Raw genomic sequence first — 22,329 nt, forward strand, 5'->3', positions numbered from 1 at the left:
CAGTCCTGATGTTTCTTAAATGTTTGATTTATTTGTAAAAGTTAGTATTGAAATAATCTTCTAAGATTATATTGCAATTTGTTGTATAAAGTTAATGTACCTATGTTTGGTAAATACAGATTTATAATTGTTACTTCTTCTTATTCCATTGTTCTTTTAACTAACCTGTAGTGACCTTCTTTATTTCTTCTGATCAGTTTTAACTTGAAGGGTTTTTTTTCCCTCAGAATAAGACTGTTGCCTCTGCTTGCTTTTGGGGACCTTGATGCATGGAATATTTTTTTCCCATCCTTTGATGTTTTCAGTCTATCAATTTCTTTTTGGATTGGATGAGTCTCTTGTGTGCAGCAGACTGTTGAGTTTTGTGTTTTGAGCTAGTCTGCTAATTGGTATTTTTCAGGTGGGGAGCTGAAGCCATTTATACCGAGAGTTGTTACTGGACTTTTTTTTTTTTTTTTAGCTGTTTGCTATTCTTTATTAAGAGGCCCCATATCCTCATGGGACTCCAGCCAAACCAAACAAGTCCCCCAAATATAGCAGGAGGCCTGGAAGGGGAGGGGGATGACTTATCATCCCAGCACATCTCCCTGGAAACAAACCCACCACAGACAGACAGACAGATAGGGGCCAACGAGAAGAACCAGCCTCTCCGTTCTCTCCCCTCTGCAGCCACTCGAAAAGAAAGTCAGACACTGACTATGCAGCCCCCAGCCCCTGGACAGTTTTAACTTGTAATTGCTCTTTATTTTTTCTTTTGTCAACTCCTTTGTTTTCCCCTTTTTGTTTTACTACTCACCTTGCTTGTTGTATTCATTCTTCCAAATTTTTGGCTTTGCTATTTCTGTGTAGGGTTTCATGAGTATTTTTTGAGCGTTGTTTTGGTGTTCATGTATCCCTTAAGCTGTTCTTTGTCATGGAATGTCCTTATTCTCCATCAGTCTTTAAAGGTAGTTTTGCAGGATATATTAGTCTGGCTTGGAAGCTGTTTTCTTTTAGGAATTAGAGCACTTCACATTCTCTTGGTCTTTAAAATTTTTGTTGAAAAATCTGCTGTAATCCTACTTAGTTTAGCTTTAGACTGATTGTTTGCTTTTTTCTGATAGCTTTTAAGGTTTTTTGACTGGAATTCTAGGATTTTGAGTATGGCATATTGTGAAGAACTTTTTAAAATGATTATTTGGCACTTTACCATGAAGTCTGTTTTCTGGGTTAGTTTGTCAGGCAAGTTTTGAACCATCTGGGTTAGCTCTTCCAGTTTCTTGTTTGACTCTTCCATAACTACATTGCTTAGTTTACTTGGTAGCTGCACTGTCTTTTGTGCGTGTTGTCTTTGAGTTTGCTGAGTTTCTTTGCTTCCTCTGTAATTATCTTGGGGGCTCAGGTACTTGGTGTTTTATAGTTTTTTGCCACCAGTGCCTCTTGCATCTGCTTTGGGAGAGTTGAAATCTTTGGAAGCCTTTTGTTGCCTTGTTTTTTCATGTTTCTTGTGTGTATGTGTATGTTGAGGGTGAAATAGAGTGAAGATAATTTATTGTTGGTATGAAGATTTTTTTTTTTTTTTATATGTTCTCTTTCCAGTGCGGTGTTCTTGGTTTTATTTATCATCAAGTACTGCTTATCAGTTCAGTCTTTTCCATTGGTTTGGATCCTGTCACTGTGTTGTAAGAGGAGAATTTCTACTGGTTATAATACTGTCAAGAAATCAAACTGTACATCAATCATAAAGACTAAAACTTGCTTTGATAATTTCTCCCTTTTGTCAGTACCGTTATTATGCTTCTATTTGTGGTTCTTCTGTGATGTGGAGGGTGAGGGGAAGAGAGAGAAGGATAAGAAATGTCACTAGGTAGAAAATAGGAATTTGGACTCTTTTGGGATTATTTTTGTAGCTGGGGTAAAGGACTAGCATCAGCGGGCTTTGAGAGTGTATTTGTGTAGCAGGAAGCATGCAGACGGGTACAAGTGTACTAGAAGTGGAGGGAGGCGGTCAGGCTTTTAGAACCTGTTAATATGTTTGTACATAGCCTCGTTTGAATCTTGTAAGCACAGTTTTCTTAAGGATTACTCTGATGTGCTCTTGAACTGTACTGTCTGTGTTAGACCACTGGTTAATTCTTATTCTCTGATGCACTTATTCTGATGTATATATGTATGTACTGTTAGGCAGAGAGGTGGAGGAGGATGGCTAGGAGGTGAGATAATAAGAAGAGAGCGTGAAAAGTGAGAGAGAGAGAGAGAGAGAGGGAGAACCAAAAGGAGTTGATCAAAGTCAAAAACTTGTAAAAAGAATGTAAAATAACAAAACAATATCAATAAAGACATTAAAAACTAAGTGGAAAAAATACAAAGAAAAAACAAAAAAGAAAAAGAAATGCAAGCTGATCCAAATAAACAAAGAAGCAAGGTAACTAATAACTACAATAACCAAAACAGAAATGAAAATAAGATAAAAACCTTTGCACTGTTATTATTGCATTAAGCAGGGTGTCCACACAGTTTCCTCTACACTGGAGTTACCACCTCCCAGTTACCATCTGGGAGTTACCACCCAGCATGTCATCCCTGTGGACTAGTCCATTGCCTGCCTGAAGCAGTGAGGCCTGTCGGGCTCCCCTAACCTTGTCCTGGTTGGAAGCTGTGCTCCAAGAGTGACCCACTGCAGCCTTTGTAGATCTGATTGCCTTAATTGATCTGGGGGGTGAATATCTTGGACATCTTTGCGTGTTCCCTCCACAGGCTCTCCTTTCCTAGGGTGTGACCAGAAAGCCACCACCCCAGGTGCTCTTCACCATCTTTCTGACTGCAAATTTCATCTGTCCCAGCCCTGCTCCTGGAACCTATTGCCACCTTCAGGCCTAGCAGAGGGCCCCCTTTGCCCGCCTGGGGCATTTTTCAGGATTTCATGCCATCTCAGCGTGCCTACTTTCTGTCTCTCCCTGTAGCTATTTTATAGTTACAGTTATTCATATTTTTGTCTTCTAATGCATATATCAGAATTAAGAGATTCAGGAGCCATATTACAGTATAACAAGATTTTGTGTTTATTTATATGTTTACCTTTACAAGTACAGTTTATATTTTCTTTTGCTTTTGTGTTGCTGTCTCATGTCCTTTCTTTTCACCTGAAGGATTCCCCTTAACATTATCATAAGGTAGGTATGTAGGTGATAAACTCTTAGGTTTTATTTATCTGGGGATATCTTTATTTGTCCATTTTCAGAGGACAGTTTTACAGAAGATAGTATTCTTGACTGGCTGTATTATCCCACTTCCTTCTGACTTGCAAAATATCTGCTGAAAAATACGCTGATAGTCTTATGGGAATGCTTGTGACAGTCCCATCATTTTAAACCAACTTCTTCATGAAGGTCTTGAACTCTGAATGCAAAAAGAGAAAGCACTGAATATGTGGAGACTGATGTCAGCCCCTGGAGAGCAGAGGGTTCAAGAGTAGGAGTCCCAATAGCTGGCGGTGACATAAAGTAAATTAATACATGTGTATGTTGTTGGGTTAGGAAACTGTCAGCCCACTGTAACTTACATGAAAAAATGTTTGCCACAGAGGTATTCCTGTGTCTGTTTTTGTAATGAAACAACCCGTTTCATTCTTTCCATTTAACTAGGCACTTAATTTAGATTACTGTGTCTCAAGAACTGTATTAAGACTAAGATTATTTCCTCCAAAAATTTCATATACTATTTTTTTGTCTTTGTTTTTTCTGAACTGCCAGAGAAAAAGACACACACTTCTTAAAGGAACTTAAAGGCCACCATTCCTCAAGGAACTATATTCTTAGGTATAAATACAGTACTTTACTTCTCTCCTCACAACCTTTTTGTAAAGGTCACATAAGTAAACAGTGTTGTAAAATGCCACTACATATGCTGATCGCCTGTTCAAGAACTAAGCATTTGTGAGAGTGTCTTGGTAGAAATCTTTCAGCAGATGATTCATTGAGACCAGTGCAGGCCAATCTAAGAGAGCCTTTTGTTTTTAATTAAAATGGGAAATAAGCTAGTTCAAAAATTTGTCTCCTTCATTTGCCTAAAGTGAGAGTGATAGGATTTCCGTTCTGATCAAGCCCTAACCCTTGATAAAAACGTCCTGAATGCTGGCTGTGCGCTGTGAGGCTGACTGTCACATGCGCAGGTCCCCATGCAGCCAAACTGTGCCATGGTCAGGGCCAGCAGTGACGCTGGGCTTTTCTGTCACTCATTTGGTGGTAGGGTTAAGAGTGTATTTTTCCTTCTTGACATTGAATTAAAGTAGATGTCTTCTAAGTTTAGAAGGAACGTGCGTTTCAGGATTAGACAGATAGAAGAAATTAAGAAGTGCTGGGCAACAAACCTTTGAAACGCAGCAGTTGAGAAGATAATTTTTTGGCACTACATTTTGTCTTGTCAAGTTTAGTGCCTTGCTCAAAGTAGAGATTTGGCTTGAATTTTTAAAAGTGGTCTTCTTAAGGTAAAAATCACATACTGTATAATTTACCTATTCAAAGTGTACAATTCAGTAGCTTTCAGTATATTTATAGCTGTACAAACATGACTATAATCAGTTTGAGTAAATTACCATCACTTTCCATGGAGAGCCATGCTCATTAACAATCTCTCCCTATCTCCCTGTCTCTGACTCTTCCTCTGCAAGGTCCTAGGCAAGTACTGGTGTATTTTCTGTGTACATAGATTTACCTGTGCTGAGCATTTCAGTTACATATGTGAAATCATACAACATGTGATCTGTTGTAATTTTTTTCAGTTAGCCTATTGTTCTCAAGGTTCATCCATATTTAGCATGTGTTAGTGTTTCATTGCTTTTTATGGCTGAGTAATATTCCATTGCTAGTTTTACTACATTTTATTTGTCCACCCATCAGTTGATGGGCATTTGGATTGTTTCCACTTTTTGGCCAGTGTGAACAGTGCCGCTATATATATTCATTTACAAGTTTTTTTGTTGACCTTTGTTTTCTTTTATCTTGGGTAGACACATAGGAGTAAAGCTGGTAGTATGTTAATTCTGTTTAACCATTTGAGGAAGTACCTCACTGGTTTCCAGAAGGGCTGTTTTCCAAAGGGACTCCTATACATTCCTACCAGAGGGTATGAGACTTGTAATTTCTTCACATCCTTGAAATTTATTAGTGTCTTTCATTTTGATTATAGCTTTCCCCTTGAGTGTAAAATGGTATCTTTTGTGGTTTTGATTTGTACTACATTATGGCTAATAATGTTAACTATATATTCTTGTTTATTCTGGCCACATTTTTTAAAAACCTTTTTGGAGAAATGTATATTTAGATCCATTGCTCCTTTTAATTAAGTTGTCTTTTCTCTACTGAGGTATAAGAATTCTTTATATATGCTAGTTGCAGTCCCTTATTGTATATGTGGTTTGCAGATATCCCCACCCCTCATCCTGTAGTTTGTCCTTTCAATATCTTTATGTTATTTTTTGAAGGACAAATGTTTTTAATTTGACTAAATCCATTTTCTGTTTGGTGCTTGTGTTTTTGTTATCATAATCAAGAAAGCTTTGCCTAACTCAACTTTATAAATGTTCCTAAAGAACTTTATAGCTTTAGCTCTTTTTTTTTTTTTTTTTTTTTGAAACAGGGTCTTGCTATGTTGTCCAGGCCATCCTTAAACTCACTATGTAGCCCACACTATGTAGCCTCAAACTCATGGTGATCCTCTTGCCTCAGCCTCCAAAGTACATGCCTATATCTTGTAATCTGAGCAGCTACTTTGAAGACAGCAATATGGAATATAATAACCATTGTTAATTTCCTATTCTCTTGTTTTAAAATTCTGTACCATTATTTTTATTTTTTTCTTTTTAAAATAAAATTTAAAAAAGAACAGATGATCTAAGCCTAAAAAACTGATATTTTTGTCTTCTAATTCATTCATTATCATATTACTTTGTTTAATAAAAAAAGAAATAGTAGATTGCTTTATAGATTGCTTTGTTTTAGGACAAGTCATAATGAACATGTTCTTTAAATTCATTTTAGGTACCAAATCTGATTCCAGTTTTAATGTTCAAATTAGGAAGACCACTGGAACCTGTATTATACAATGATATACTGTATACTTTACCTATGCTTGGTGTTCACAAGGTTAGTATATTAACCAGTTTACTTTTGTTTATGTGTGTGAGTTTTGTTTTTTGAGTTTTTGAGATTCAAGTAGTACCTTGAATTCTGTTTTGTGTTATGAAATTTTAAGATCTAAATTTTGCCATGATCACTGCTCTCCCTGTCTGGCCATGTTTTATAGCAGGTAATGTCTAAAGCCGAAAGTATTTATTATGATATTTCTAAAAAATTCCCTTTAATTCACTTAATATTCAAGCTTTCATATGGACAATTCTGAGATCAGGTGCTGTGCCCCAGAATCACTAGCTAGTTCTACCAAATTGTCTCCTATCATTTCAGAAGAGGTTAATATTTCAGTAAGCTTCCATTTCAGTCTGTATCACTCAATAAGATATCTAAAAATGCTTTTGGCAAACTTGAGGTTGGCGACATTAACATTTATGAAACCAAAGTTTCTTTAACGTTTTCTTAGGTGTGTATTGGACAGATTCTGCGAGTAATCCAACTGCTTGGAACCACTCCTCAGCTGAGAGCTGTTACTTTGCGCCTGCTGACAGCTTTGTGGGAAAAGCAGGTGAACTTACATGTACACTCTATGAGTATTAAACATGTTTCTTTCACAGAGGAGAATTATCATGTGTGATAGTGCTTTGATTTAGTGATATGAGTGAACGCATTAATGTTTGCATTGAGAAGTTGTGATTCATTGTGATGTATTTGATCTAAAATTCAACCATTGTGATTGGCTCTCAGAAAAAATTGAGAATATAAATAATCTTATTTCTAAAATTTATCTTTGATTTTGTGAGAAAGTCATAGATAAGTGTTTGTGATTGGATCCTTTGTAATTAGGATGAGATTTGGCCACTTCTTATTTTATGAGATGAATAGTACATGGGAGTAGAAGAAAATCCTCAATAACCACAACAGTATTCTTCTCTGCTGATTAGAAGAAATTGTAATTATAATTTCCAATGCAAATGTAAGATTTAGAAGTAAAAGTGCTGCATAAAAGCAGGTAATGATTACTCAACTCAAGTTGGAACTTCCCTTGTTTGTGACATTGCCTAACTAGGATCGTGTGTACCCTGAGTTGCAGCGGTTCATAGCCATGTCTGACGTGCCTTCTCTCAGTGTGAGCAGAGAGCTCCAGTGGGAGAGGCTGATTGCGAAAGCGGCGTCAGTCAGAGACGTGTGCAAGCACAGGTGAGGTGTGGCTAACTCTTGGGGATGTATGCTGTGATGCATTTTTGCTTAACGTTTTTATTGCATGCAGGAATAAATTATTTTTCAGTTCACATTTTCTGATGGTAAAATGAGGTACTGTTGGCAAGTAACTTTGAGAAACAAGTATGTCTTTCCTTTCAGGTCTAGTCTTACACAGGTTCAGAGGGTAGTTGTATCCCTTTGTGGATAATTAGTGGTACAGTAGACGTGATATCATGTTTTTATTCTTCATATAAATTCTTGGAAACTAAGCATACTCATAAACTTCTTTCTTATATTTCTCCAGGTATGTATTATTATTATTAGGAGCTTTACTAGGCCTTATTTGTGATTCACTATATGGAATTACTAAGAATTACAGCAAGGATGGAAATGACATTGAATTTCCTTCTATTTTATGCTTTTAGGAAAAATATGAAGATAGATAGGAGCTGATGTGCTGTTCACAATTGTGGTTAAATAGGGTGGAGGAGATAAGACTGAAGTAGCACAAGCATAGCTGTGCCTTGCCAAAGTGTTTATTCCTTGCATGGGTGAGGTAAGAGTATTTGCAGGGGAAGTGGATTGGTGCATCTGAAGTTACTTGCAATCCTGCAGCATCATACAGTGATTAGGTCGTGCACGGCAGACTTCCAGGAGCACCACTCTCACTCTGTCCATGCAGCAGTGTGGATGGCATTCCTGAGATGGTGCAGCATGGATGATAACATTTCATGTAAAATCTTGGGCCAGACTATGTCAGAATCTAAGCCCTCGTTGTCCTGTTACTTTTCTGAGTTTCAGTTTTTCTGCAGCTCAAAAGTAACCTCAATCTAAATTATAGAAAGTTACAGTTGCATAACCATGATCCAGGAGTTTGGATTTTATTGAGGGCCGGCATGGGGACAGTGTCAGAGTGTCAACTGATATTGTCATTGTGCACACTCAAGGCTGTGGTTTAGGTCATGTTGGATATCAGACACATCAGTCTTTTAGTAATTTCATCAGTTGAGCTTTTGTTATTTAAAGTACTGTATTATACTGAGAGTAACAGGGAACTCAGCAGATAGATCTGTGTAACTGTGGAGTTAAAGGTGTTCATCGTTATTAAAGTTGTTACCTTAGCATCACTACTAGCATAAGGCATCTTCTGACCACAGATCTATGTGTCATTGTGCATATCTGACATGAGAGCAACAAACAGACATAAACAGCTCTGTCTTTACTAATATTCTTAATAAGATATTTGTTCTTTTAATTATTATTACTATTTTTTGTTTGGGTTTTTTTTTTTTTTTGGTCTTTTTATGGGCTTTTTTAAAGGGTCTTGCTATGCAGTTCAGGCTGGCCTTGAGCACACTTGGTAGCCCAGCTGGTCTCGAACTTGCAATGATCCTCCTGCCTTAGCCTCCCAAGTGCTGGGATTATAGGTGTGCACCACCACTCCCAGCTGTCTTTTAATTATTTTTATAGATTTGAATTTTTCTCAATTCTGACAGTAGGATCTGTCTGAAGTATAGGATCTGTCTGAGCGAGTATTGACTTTGTTAAAAAGTATTTTTGAATAATATTTTTATATAACAATGTGTACTACAGCAAAAGTAAGTAGAAATGATCATGATATAAAATTTTGGAGAAAACGTATGGTATTAATAGGAACAACTAGTAGGAACAAGGGTAAAGAAAAACATTGATACCTTTCATTCAGGCGAAAGATCTGGCTGTAATTTGGCTCTTTGCTTTAATTTTGTTTTTAAATTGTCATTTATTGCAGGCCCTATCAGCATGGTGCAGATATGCTGGCAGCTATTTCTCAAGTGCTGAATGAGTGTACCAAGCCTGATCAAGCTACACCAGCCGCCTTGGTGTTGCAAGGTCTTCATGCACTCTGCCAAGCTGAGGTTGGTGTTTTTGAATTGTTTTGGACAGCTTTGAAGAAAATAATTTTGAAACACAGTGACTATAAGGATGTAAGATTAACTTGAGGTAACTGGAAGTCTGAATATTAATTCTCAGACAATTGTTTTTGGAAGAAGAAGGCAGGACCTTCCTTGACAAATACTTCGTAGAGGAGTCCTAAACCATCTTCTCATGTAGACATTCATTAGAGACTCAGGCAAACATGACTTTCAGAGTTTCCTTGTTCTTTTTTATTTTTGCCAGGATAAAAAGAAACTTTATTTTCACAGAATATGAATATATTTATTTCTTAATTTTGTGGTTAGAGCACCTTCGAATTAGGTAAGATAAAGAAATGGCCATGGGCCATTTGCACTTTCATAGCCAACAGAAGTTATCATTGACTTTAAGATTAGCAAAGGACTCTTTCCTCCCTAGTGATTAAATTTGGTAGAATGGATGAATGTTAGAACTAAACTTGTAAATCATTTTCTGAAAGCTGAAACATTGTATTATTGTTAATTTTGGTAATAAAAGTGCTCTCTTTAAGTGTTTGGTAATGAATAGCTTTATGTGCATCTAAATAAGGAAAGATAATCTATTTCCCTGTGATGAGCCTTGATGGTGGCAGTGTTTATTTCTGTTTTGTTTAAGGGTTTCTAAGCTTTAAGTTCATGATTTCACTATTTGTGAAGCTACTGGTGTTGTGTTCTGTGATGTATATTAAAGTGGTAAAATTTATACAGTTCAGCAGGTTTTGCTAGGCTGTGCTTATTAATCTGGGGCTAACTTTTTGGTTTTTGGCTGGTGATATTCTCAGAAGTCAGCATACAGTCTGTGAGGTCATTTATACTATCTTCTAATGATACCATGTGTGAAGCATTGTCATAGCCATCAGCTTCAAAAAACATTCTGCAGGGTTATAAATTCATTTCCTGGCAGCATTTCGTAGTTATTTGTCTACCCACTACTTTTTAGATCCTTAATTAAATATTGTGAGGAGTACAGAAATATATCCTAAAATAACAAAATAGAACAAATCAATAAGGATAAGTGAATAAACTGATTAACCTCGGCTTTGAGAAAATACCTCAGTTAGAAAACCATTTAAAATTGGATGTTACAGGGCTTTCCTAATCTTGCTTTATTATAAAAAGTCATGTGTTTCCCCCTTAGGCTTGATAATGAACTCTTGAGTTTTCAAAGTCACAGTAAAAACATTGATTTGTCCTTGATAGAGTCAGATCAAGCTCACAGTTCTGTTGTTTACTTGTCTACATGGCCACCAATGAGCAATTATATTTTTTAAAGGATGGGTCCTATCTTACTGCCAAATTTGTTAGGATAAAGACTGTGTTCCCAGTATGGTTTTCTTTGGTGCTGCTTTGCTAAACGTAATATAGAGAAGTTCTAGGAATCTTGGCAGATCATAAAGATGAGGATGTAGTTTGTCGGTTTGGAACTGGAAAAGAGAAATTTATTCTTAACACTATAGACATGTAGATTTGGACTTCATAACTTTCTTTTTAGGGATAACCTACTTTAAAATATTATAGCTAATATTTGCTGGGTACCTATTGGGAATTTGGACATTTTGTGATATAAGGATTATAAAATTTCATTTTATAATGAAGAGACAGACACTCTGGAAACCTAAGTAACTTTAAGTCACATGGCTTATAAAAGTAAGACTTGAGTCTTACGTTCTTTTGTAACTCCAAGGAGTTGTCCTTTGGAAAAATATAGGCCTTGAAAGAAAGTAGTTTGATTTATCTTTAAGTGAAGAGTGTGTCATTTTCAAAGAAATTAATATCCTTGCATTCTCTTTTCCTTATCTTTTCTATCTAGTATTCTTTTTTAAGTGTAAATTTTTATTAGTACGTGTTTGCAGTCTATAATGACTCCATTCATCATGAAAGTTGGTGCATATGTACACCACATTTTAACCCTTTTTCTTTCCCCTTGCTTTCCTCTCCCTACCCTGTTCTTGTCTCATCACTTTTTGCCCCACTCTATCCCTATTTTCCTTACTTTCTTTTTTTTTTTTTTTTACTTAATACAGAATAATGGCTGTGAGAAGAATATTCTCTTTTTTTACAAATAATTTTATTGAAATATAATTTACATTCATGTCATCCTTTTAATGTGTATAATTTAGTTTTTTTTTGTTTGTTTGTTTTTCTCCGGTACTGGGAACCGAACTCACGACCTTGCGCTTGCCAGGCAGGCGCTTTGCCGCTGAGCTAAATCCCCAGCCCCAATTTAGTTTTAATATATTCACAGTTACCACAACCAGTTTCATAACATTTTTATCACTTCCCCACAAGTCCTATGTTTTTTCCTTCTCACCTCTGAACCAGCGTATTCCATATTCCCACAAGCCTTAGGCAGCCATTTATCTACCTTCTTAGTGAATTTGCCTCCCCTGGGCATTTCTTATAAACAAAAATAAAATCATGGTATATACTCTCTGTGATTAGTCTTTTTGACTATGTTTTCAGAGTTCATTCATGTTATGTTAAAGCAAGTGTTAGTGCTTCATTTTTTTTTTTATGGTTGAATAATATTCTGTATGGCTATAGCATATTTTATTTATCTACTTATCAAGTGATGGCTATTCAGATTGCTCTTATTATCTGACGACTATGAATAATGCTGCTATGAAAATATATATTTTACGTTGTGAAAACGTATCCCTAGAAGTGGAATTGTAGGATTATATGGTAAGTGTGTTTTAACCTTTAGAAGAACTGTCTGTTAAACTAGCTGTTTTCCAAAGTGGCCCTGCCACTTTACATTTATATCAGCAATGTATGAAAGTTCTGATTTCTCTACATCCTCATAAACACTTGTTATTGTCTTTTTTTTAAACTGTAATTATCCTCATGAGTATCAGCTGGTATTTCATGGGGTTTTTATTTGTATTTCCCTGATGACTAATGATACTGAGCATCTTTTCCTATGTTTTACATTATATTTTATTAGTACATGTTAATATTACATAATGGTAGGATTTTTTTTTGGCATTTTGGTAGTTGTATTTAATATATCTTAAGCAATTTCAGTTGTGTCACTCTTTTAGAAAAATGGCTCCCCAGATTCTTAGAATAGTCTCTTCCTCATTGCTTTTAACTTCCTAAATTAGCCATGTTCCATTTCCTTGCTGTAGGAGTGATAACTGAAACAGTTCTGACCTGATGCGTCTAAGGAAGGGATGCTGTGAAAATGTGAGCTTGATTTGTGGGCTTTTCACTTCAAAGAGAGTTACTCAGCTGGATAAAAGACAGATGGACACACATTGTGTTCTTTTCTTTACTGCTTTGTTCACATCACATTTTGTTTTATATAAAATTAGTAGAGTACTTTCATCGGAAAACTTATACTTTAATAGTATGTATAGTAATAAGCATCTGTTGATTTACTGAGTGCTTTTTATCTGGTAAAGATTCTACACTAAAATTATTTATTAACACATTTAATTTGTACCACAAACCCCCATATATGATAGGTTCTATTTTCTTCTGAGAGGTTGGCAAAAGTTAAATTATTGCCCAAGGTCATATAGCTAAAATGCAGTAGAGCTAGAATTCAAACCCAGATATATGTGAATTCAAAGCTTGTATCTTAACTATGTGTTGTTGTCATTAGTCATTCAAGAAATGCAAATTAAAACAACACTGAGATTCCATCTCACCCCAGAAAAAATGGCTACCATCAAGAAATCAATCCATAACAAATGCTGGAGAGGCTGTGGAGAAAAGGAACCCTTCTCCACTGATGGTGAGAGTGTAGATTGGTGAAACCACTGTGGAAATCAGTCTGGAGATTCCTCACAACTAGGATTAGAAGTACCACTTAACCTAGCTATTCCCCTTCTGGATATTTTCCCAGAAGAATTAAAAGCATCATACCATCAGTGATATGTGTGCACCCATATTTATAGCCGCTCAATTTGTCATAGCTAAATCTTGGAAACAGCCCAAATGCCCATCAACTGAGGAATGAATAAAAAACGTGGTATTTCTATACAATGGAGTATTACTCAGCTATTAAAAAAGATAAACTCGAGGTTTTTGTAGGTAAATGGATGCAACTAGAGACCATACTCATAAGTGAAATAAATTGGATCCACATGTGTAAATATCATATTGTTTTCGTAGTGTAAGAACCTGATAGAGTAAGAAAATACCAAAACATACAATAGATAATATGAAAGGGAAAGAAATTGCTCAAAGGAAGGAACAACTGGGATGAGGGAAAGGAGAGAAGAAAGAAGGAAGGGAAAGAATATATATATATATATGGATAGCTGGAGTAACTGTACTGCTGTGTCTGTTGGTTTATTGAAAGGAACAGTTAGTGCTTAAAATTTTTTATATTTTGACCAGTTTTGCATACTTATATCTGGTAATCTGAGCAACTGATTTGAAGAAAACAGTATGCAATAGAACAACCATTGGTGAATTCCTACCATCTTGTCTAGTGAAACTCTATATCATCTCTAATGTATTTTTAATACTTATTTTTTTATCCTCCTTAATGGTTTGAACAACCTTCCATTCTTACATCTGGTAATCTGAGCAACTTAGTTGAAGATAACAATATGTAATATAACAACCACTGTTAATTCCTATCATTTGGTTTGAAACCCTGTATCATTTTTAATTTCTTGCTTTGTTTTGTTTATGTCTATGATGTTGGTATTTTGGTATTCTTTTTTTTACTACTCTCTTTAAAATAAAAAAAAAAAATATTTGTTGTGGTGGTGGTTGTTTTGAGACAAGGTCTTGTTACATAGTTCAGGGTGGCGTAGAACTTGCTGTGTATCCCAGGCTGGCCTTGAACTTGTGGTGATTCTCCTGCCTCAGCCTCTGGAGTGCTGGGATTAGGGGTGTGTATCACCACTCCCAACCAATTACTGTTTTATTAAATATCACTTTATTGAGGTGTAATATACTTATCATCATGTGTTTTTGCTGATCATATTTATGTTCAGTTGATCTTATATTGCAGCATTTTTGATGAACTCTTTATGAGCATAATATTTAGAGTCTTCCTATCGCTTTCCCAACTTTTTGGATTAATTAATGCATAAAATTTGACACTATTTAAGCTCTCCATAAGAGTCTAATAAAAAGGTGTTTTGAGCTAAAACATTAATTTTTAGTGTTTTCATTGATCATATATTTTATGTTTTTAAAGATATGTTGAAGTGTTTTTGTCCTACTTATAATTTTTATAGCATCACATTTACTCTGGCTAATAAAAAATTAATAACCCTCATTAGACTATCACAAAACCATTTTCAGGGGCTGGGGATCTAGCTCAGCGGCCCAGCGCCTGCCTGGCAAGTGTGAGGTCATGAGTTTGATATCTGGTACCGGGAAAAAAAAATTTTTTTTTCATTTTCCATATTCTTTTTCATATTTTCTTTAAATACATATATTTTAAAAGCTTGCATTTTCTTTACTTACTTTATATTTTGCTAGAAATATCTGTATCTATGTCCATATGTATATGTATATTTTTTGGGGGGGATGGTACTGGGGATTGAACTCAGAGCCTTGTGCATGCTAGGCAAACACTTTACCACTGAGCTACATCCCCAGCCCTACAAATATTTTTTTTTTTTTGGTTTTTCTCCGGTACCGGGAACCGAACTCACGACCTTGCGCTTGCCAGGCAGACGCTTTGCCGCTGAGCTAAGTCTCCAGCCCCCCTACAAATATTTTTGATGTTGATACAAATTATAATGTGTGACTTTGAGTGAAAATATAAGTAATCAAATAATTTTTAATTGGATTTTTTTTTAATTTTAAAGAATAAAAGAAGGATAACAATAATAGGGGGGACTTAGCAAATTACAGACAAAATGATAGGAAATTATCAATGGTTATCGTTTTACATATTATTATCTACAAAATAGTTTCTCAGGAAAACAAATAGACAAATAATAGTGAGTTAGAGACAAAAGAGGTATGAGATTATCAAGAGTTGTGCTATACTTTGGTATCTTCAAAGAGGCTTCTAAAGAAAATAAATAGAGCTATACATGAGTTTAATTGGATTTTTAAGTTGCTTTCTATTTTCTTTTTATAATTAATAAGCTGACAGTTAATTACATAAGTAAAATTTTTCCTTTCTTTTGGATTATTTTATTAGATTAAATATTTTTGAGTTTTGAAGGTATTTCTGTGATCTTATTAAATAACTTATTTACTAGTACCTTTTTCATGTTTACCTGATAATGAAAGATGGAATGTAGCTATTTGTATCCAAGTTTTCTGACAGTACTATTTGTTACTAGCAAGGGTAATTCACTGCTGCATTGAATCGTTTCTCACTATGGTGGCCTGTACGGATCAGCTTTCCCATTGCAGAACAAAATATTCATTGCCTATAATTTCAGGGAGAAGTTTAATTTGGCTAATAGTTTCAGAGGTTTCAGTCCATGGTTAGCTGGCTCCAAGGTAGATATAGCATGATGGAATGCTGTGTAGAGGAAAGCAGTTTACTTAATTCTAGCCAGAAAGTGAAACAGAGGAACAGGGCTGAGAGCAGGGGGCCAGGGACCAAGTATAGTAGTCAAGGTCACACTTGCGTGTCCCACCCAGACACACCAAAGTGTGTTTTACTGATCCTCAAAATGGCTCTCAAGCCAATCAATTTGACAATTCAGTTTAACATTCACGTGCCATTTTGCTTGTTGTAAAAAGCCCAGAATTCCTTATATCCAAACATTTCATACTGTCATTAGCAGAAGATCTAAAAATGCTTTTTCCTTATGGTGAGTTTTATCTCATAATTATGAGTGCAACAGGGAGGGTATGTATGTAAGTGAATCTATTATAGATCTTTAAGTAAGAGTTGTAAGACGTTAGATATGTTTTGGTTAATTTTGTTTTCATATCATTTGTGTGTTTTGCGTGATTATTTTCAAAGAATATTCATTGAAACTCATCTTGTTGTCTTAGAGTTCTAATTTAAACCCGTACTTCAACCTCTCTTTTCCTTTATACTTCCTTTAAAAAAACTAAGGTTGTCATTGTTTTGCTTTAGAGATATGTGAGTTTGGGCTTGTGGTTGTAAAAGGCTTCCTGTTGATATGATAATCTCATGATTGTTGCTTCTTCTAAGAGATGTTCAAATAGAACATACAGAAGATGTTCAAATAGAAGTGTTGCCAGACTTTCAGCGGTGTTCAGTATTTCTTGTCTGGTAGGGAGAGTAAGGGAAAAGGATGTGGCACAGTATCCTCTAGCCCTGTACACTGCATTAGCTAACATTAGACTCCCCAGGTAGAACACAGAAAACATTAACCCAGTTTATACAAGAGTCTCTGGATATAAAGGTTTTTGAGGTATTTTTTGGCTTTCTGCAATCTCACAATCTGATAAGGAGAACATTATTTTAAGTATCTTGGTGGATTTGAAATTTAGAAATGGTGCAGAGAGAAATAGACTCATTGGTGAAACAATTCTTTAAACCCCAAGCATCAACTTTAGGTGACAGAGAGAGATGGTTTGGGACTAGAGGAGCGAGGCTCAATACCTTTCATTTTTCTTTCTTTACATAAGTGGCTGTACTGAGATACAGTATAATTTATATACTGTATAATTCATTCATCTGTATTATATCATCCAATGACATTTTGAATACTCAGAGTTGTTAATGTCACTACACTTAATTTTGGAACATTTTTCAGTACCTCAGAAACCCCCCATCTGGAACATTTTTCAGTACCTCAGAAACCCCCTCACGGCTAAATGCATACCTCCCAACTCTAGCAAACCGTTAATCTATTTTGTCTATGTAGATTTGCCTGTTTTAGACATTTCATGTTAATGGAGTCACACAGTGTGTGGCCTTTTGTGATTGGCTTTCACTTAGCATAATGTTTTCAGGGCCCATTCATGTTGTAAGATATACCAACACTTCATTCCTTTTTATGGTTGAGTAAGAGCGAATTATATAGGCATATTGAATTTTATGTATTCATCCATCAATTGATAGACATTGTGTTGTTTCCATTTTTGTGGGTATTGAGAATAATGGTGCTTTTAACATTCATATACAAGTGTTTGTATAAATACATGTTTTATTTTTCTTGGGTATGTATCTGAGATGGACTTTTTAGATCATTTGATGACTCTGTGTTTAGCTGTTAGAAGAACTGCCAGACTTTTCCAAACCAGCTGTACTGTTTTACATTTTTACTCACATATCCTTCTCTTCTGTTCTCTTCAAGTAACACAGGTATTCCTCAGTAGGGTTACTGAAGCTTTTATTAGCTGTTATCTTCACTCTTACACAAAACTAAATATATATGATGTGAGTAGACATTTAAAAATAAGAATATTTATTTATATTCTGCCCTACAGGAAAGTTGGCAAGAAAAGAGGAGCTTCCCTGACCAGTTGTTTCTTTCTTTCTTTCTCTGGGGCATTGTTACCTTGCAAATCAAAATGACTTGATTGTCCCTCCCTTGGTAGATAGCCAGTGCCTATCTTAATAGGTATGCTAACTTTGACTATTAATCAGTAATTATCAGGAATGGTTTAATGTTTATCATAATAATGTTTGTCCTCATATAAAAACTGCCAACATTTATACAAATCAGAGTTTGAAAATTTATGGCCTCTTTGATTATAGAATTAATATTTAGAAAATTAATTCAGTGTTAATGAAAAATCAAATATGTACACTCTTCATAAGAGAGGCAGATCAGAGAGTACCTGGCCTCCTCTGCCACATGGCAGTGACCATTTGGTACAAAGAACCTCTTTCCTTTCGATGTGCATGTACTCTACTACAGCTCTCTTGGCTTGGATTTACATCATTTACCTGACATAATTAGTTCTTGGAAGTGTATGCCTTATTTCAGCATTACAAGTACTTTCATTTATGATCTTAGTTTGTCTTTGTAAACCTTTGTAAACCTCTCCCTTCATTTCTTTTTTTTTGTCTTTTTCAGACAGGGTCTCACTGTGCAGTTCAGGCTGGCCTCAGACTCACTTTGTAGCCCAGGCTGGCCTCAAACTCACAGTAATCCTTAGTTTCCTGAGTGCTGGGATTGCAGTCCTGTGCCACCCTTCATCTATTTGAACTGCTCTTCTAAAAAGATATCCCATGTTTAGTCAGTAAATATGAAAAAAATCTCAACCTTGTTGATCATTGGGAAGTGTATGTAGCTCTGCAATCACTAAAATTAAAAAGACTGATAACACCACATGTTGGAAAAGATGGGAAATAATTGGACATACGTTACTGACAGAAATGCAAAATGACACAATTACTGTAGAGAAGTATTTGACCATGTCTTATAGAAAGGTGAACATAAAAATCTATCTTATGATAGAGCAATTCCACTTCTAAATATTTACCCAATTAAATGAAAAGATGTTCAGAAAAACAAAAAAGACATTTGAAAATAATGCAAATATTGGCAGCTAGTCAGTGTACAAACAAATATGTTTGTATGATAGAACACTATTTTGTAAGAGAGTGAAATGTATCACTCTAATTATACCAGTGTGTAATGTGCTCTTGAAAACATGCTTAGTGCAAGAAGCCAGACATAAGAAGATACTGCCTTTACTGTTTAATTCCTTATTTCATGAAAGTTAAGAATAGGTAAATGTAATCTACGGCATAGAAGTCAGAGTAGTGGTTGACCTGGAGTGAAAGTAGGGGGTAAACTGGAAAGAACATGAGCACATTTTTTGGACGGTGGTTACATTGGCATCATCCAGTGTAGTAACGACAGACACATGTGGCTAGTGATCGCTTAAATTATGACTAACCCAAATTGGGATGTGTGCAGAAACGATAGAGCACTGCTGTCCACTGCGTCCCAGTGCACGGGTCAGCAGTGGGCGATGTGTATGACAGTGCTTCCACAAGAGCGTGTCACCTAGTGGCACCGTTGCTACCCTCATTTGTGTGAGTGTGCTCTGGTGTTGAGCAGTGATGGAGCTGGTGACTGACTAAAGCACACATTTCTTAGAATATGTACCTGTTGTTAAATCACACATAATAGTTTCTCATTGGTAATATGTTAAAATTGATTATATCTTGAAATAATAGTTTACGAATTAGTTGGAAATGCATTCAAAAATTGAGTCAAAAATTTCATCTCTTTCCTTCTTATGTGTTTACTAGAAAATTTCTTGGTCTCTGTCTTGACTGGAATATTGATTGCATGTGTATGTCATTTTTGGACTTCGACTAAGATCTGTACTTTTTGCAGCATGTTACTCTACTTCAGTAAAACAAAACTACAAAGGCTATTGTTTTGTTTCCCATTATTGTTTGATATTCAGCATAAATTATGTCCTATGTTGAATGTCATAATAAACTTTTAATGTAGAAGATGATGAGTTTAGACAATCTAACATACAGAATTATCATGGAAATACGTGGTAATGGAGATTCAAATGTTTTCTTTTTACTAATTTGTGCTCTTCCTACCCTATCACTTGTGATAAGAATGTGAGTGTACCTTGGGAACAGTTTTAAGTTTGTTCCTTAAATCACTGATTTCTCAGCTTGTGTGTTAAATGGCAGTGAATGAACCTTAATATTTCTGAAAAGTTATTCTATAATTGCATGGGAATCTAGTAACATTGCTGCTGTTTCAAAAGGGAAAATAACTTCTGGTCTAAAACTGCCCAGGGTTAGAGGAGAAATAGCATATAGTTTGCACGGAAGTGTAAATCAGTACATTGTGCTTAAAAATTGGGCTTATTCACTTTCAACATTTTCTCAGTTGTAAGATGGTAGTGTGAGGCATTGCTCGCCCTGTGTTTCCTTAATCAGCTGTGAGTCTGTTGTAGCAAAAATGAATAGGCGTTGCAGAATCTGAAGAAAAGCTCTTTCATCTTGCCCAGCTCCATGAGTGTTGTATTTTCAAAGCAGAGTATTGTACAATTGAGCAATAGATGAGGGGAGAGGCCTTTCCTGGGGATTCTTGACCGCTGGAAGAGTTCATTTCAGGCCATTTGTCACAGCAGTGATTTCCCCGGAAACACCCTGTGCCAGGGTTATGTTTTGGCTCTTCTATCCTCTTTTGTTTATTTATTTTCTGAAATCATGGTGGAAGGTAGTTGTCTTTGCCTCTCCCATCATCTTAACCCTTTGTCTGGGATCTCCTTCAGAGAGCCATGGGGTGGGAGCAATTTTCAATGGGACTCAGCAGGTTTGGAAGGTTTTAGGGAGTCAGTGTGATATAAAATGGCCAGTAGAAATCCTGCATTTTGTTTAAACATTTTTTAGCGTGATAAATATAATTTACTATGGAAATGTGATCCATTGTTTAAAGGCAGGTTTTCTCAGCTGTGTACAGTAAGGCTTCTGTCTCCTACTGTGGATTTGGTATTTATTACACTCTGGAACCTCTTTTGTTGCTCTTATGCTTTGTTTGTGGGGACATTTAAAGGTGGATTGCCTGTCTAACCTTGCCAGGGGAATGGATTAAGTTTAATTTGCTATGCATTAGAGAGTGAATTTGCTGGTCTTTTTGAACTGAGCTCTATGTTATTTGTAGTTGGGCCTATTTTTGATGCCTTCAGTTCTTCCCTGGCACGAAAACTCTTTTTGTACATTTGTTGAATCTGTTTCCATGCTGAGCTTTTTATATACTGCACAATGACTCGTTGCTGTTGAAACTTGTAGTTTGGCTTTTTTTTTAACTTTAAAAGGACAGCAGGAACTTGCCTTTTATTAAAGCTTTGTGGATATTATAACACTTAGTCTCTCTGTAAGTAAATTTTTAAATATGGTTTTTTATTTTTGAAATAAAATTTTAACAGACCATGTTACATTTGTATAATGGTTACTATTTAGCCCATACAAGCCATGTGTGCAGTGTTTGGGAAAATAAAAATAATGTTCTTAAAAAAATGTAACAGAATTTAGCTTTCCACTATTCTTTGTTTTTTTAAAAAAATTTTTTAAGGAAAGCATTTGGGAATGATAGTTGAGTGCTATAATAAAACTTACAGTATGAAAATTTTAAATTGAGATCTTGAAGTTTTTTTTCACTTTATGATTTTGGTTTTGTTTAATTCCCTGTCCTCTATTATCTGCTATTTACTATTCCCAGATTTGTTATGATCTTTTAAGATACTTTACTCTTTTTTAAAAATTTTATTTTACAGAGAAGAAAAATAAACAATTGTATAAAATTTCAAAACAAGATTGTAGGGGCTGGGGATTTAGCTCAGCGGCAAAAGCGCCTGCCTGGCAAGGGCAAGGTCGTGAGTTCGGTTCCCGGTACCGGAGAAAAACCAAAAAAAAAAAAACAAGATTGTAGGAGAGTAACAAAGTTCAGTCCATTTTGCATTGTTATCTTCAAAATAGTTGCTCATAACACAAGATATAGACATGAAAAACCCATCAAGCAATATAGCCAATGAGATACTTTATTCTTAAAAGTGTATGACCTTAACTTCTGAAGCTATAGTGTTTAGGATGTCTCTCTGCTCCTTGTATGTTATTTTAATCCTTTTTTTATTTCTTTGTGTGTGTTTAAAGAATTTTTGTATGAAAAAACTTTTCTCACTTGAATCAGCATCATGTCTCAGGATTATTAGCTGATCCGAGTGGTCTGTGATGGAACATGAATGCTATTCAGAGTGTCCAGCAGTGAGTTTCCGGCTCTCAGGCACAAACTGAGGACATTCTTTAAAAAGATCAAACGCTTTGGACACTGGGGGGTTTTAATGATGCCAGTTAACATCAGAGGAATTGAGCTCAGTGGTTGCAAATTATGCTCATCTAAATAAATACCACTGGGCTGGAAATAATGACATGCCTAAAATGATGCTAATTGTGTACCATTCTGCCATTCCAGTGAATGAAATATATTGATTTAAGCTAATACAAAATGTAGGTTATTCTTTGGGGGCTAAATGAGGACATGGATGGTAGAGAGGCAGTCACTGAAAGAGGCCAGTAGAATAAGTGATATTAATGTTTTGAAAGGCTTTGGATCTTGAGATCTGAGTAAAAGCGTTATTTTGGAACCTTACAAGAAATTAATTGGTCAGTTTTTAAAAGCATTTTATTTAGCACCGTACCTAAAAATGCCACCTTTGAATTTTTTAAAAAGTGTGATTTATTT

At 35.5% G+C, this 22,329-nt stretch overlaps 1 protein-coding gene across 4 annotated transcripts in view; it reads left to right on the forward strand.

The window, feature by feature from the left end:
- Window positions 1-22,329, forward strand: part of Focad (focadhesin) — a 279,220-nt gene that overhangs the window by 117,608 nt on the left and 139,283 nt on the right. For all 4 annotated transcript variants that reach the window (XM_005388739.1, XM_005388740.1, XM_013516350.1 and 1 more), the window contains 4 exons: window positions 6,018-6,122; window positions 6,574-6,675; window positions 7,177-7,307; window positions 9,082-9,208. In XM_005388739.1, coding sequence (XP_005388796.1) covers window positions 6,018-6,122; window positions 6,574-6,675; window positions 7,177-7,307; window positions 9,082-9,208 — 465 coding nt within the window. The remainder of the gene's footprint in view (window positions 1-6,017; window positions 6,123-6,573; window positions 6,676-7,176; window positions 7,308-9,081; window positions 9,209-22,329) is intronic.

Source organism: Chinchilla lanigera, unplaced genomic scaffold (genome assembly GCF_000276665.1).
Source record: "Chinchilla lanigera isolate Chin_1 unplaced genomic scaffold, ChiLan1.0 scaffold00033, whole genome shotgun sequence".
In the NCBI taxonomy this organism is placed as follows: Eukaryota; Metazoa; Chordata; class Mammalia; order Rodentia; family Chinchillidae; genus Chinchilla; species Chinchilla lanigera.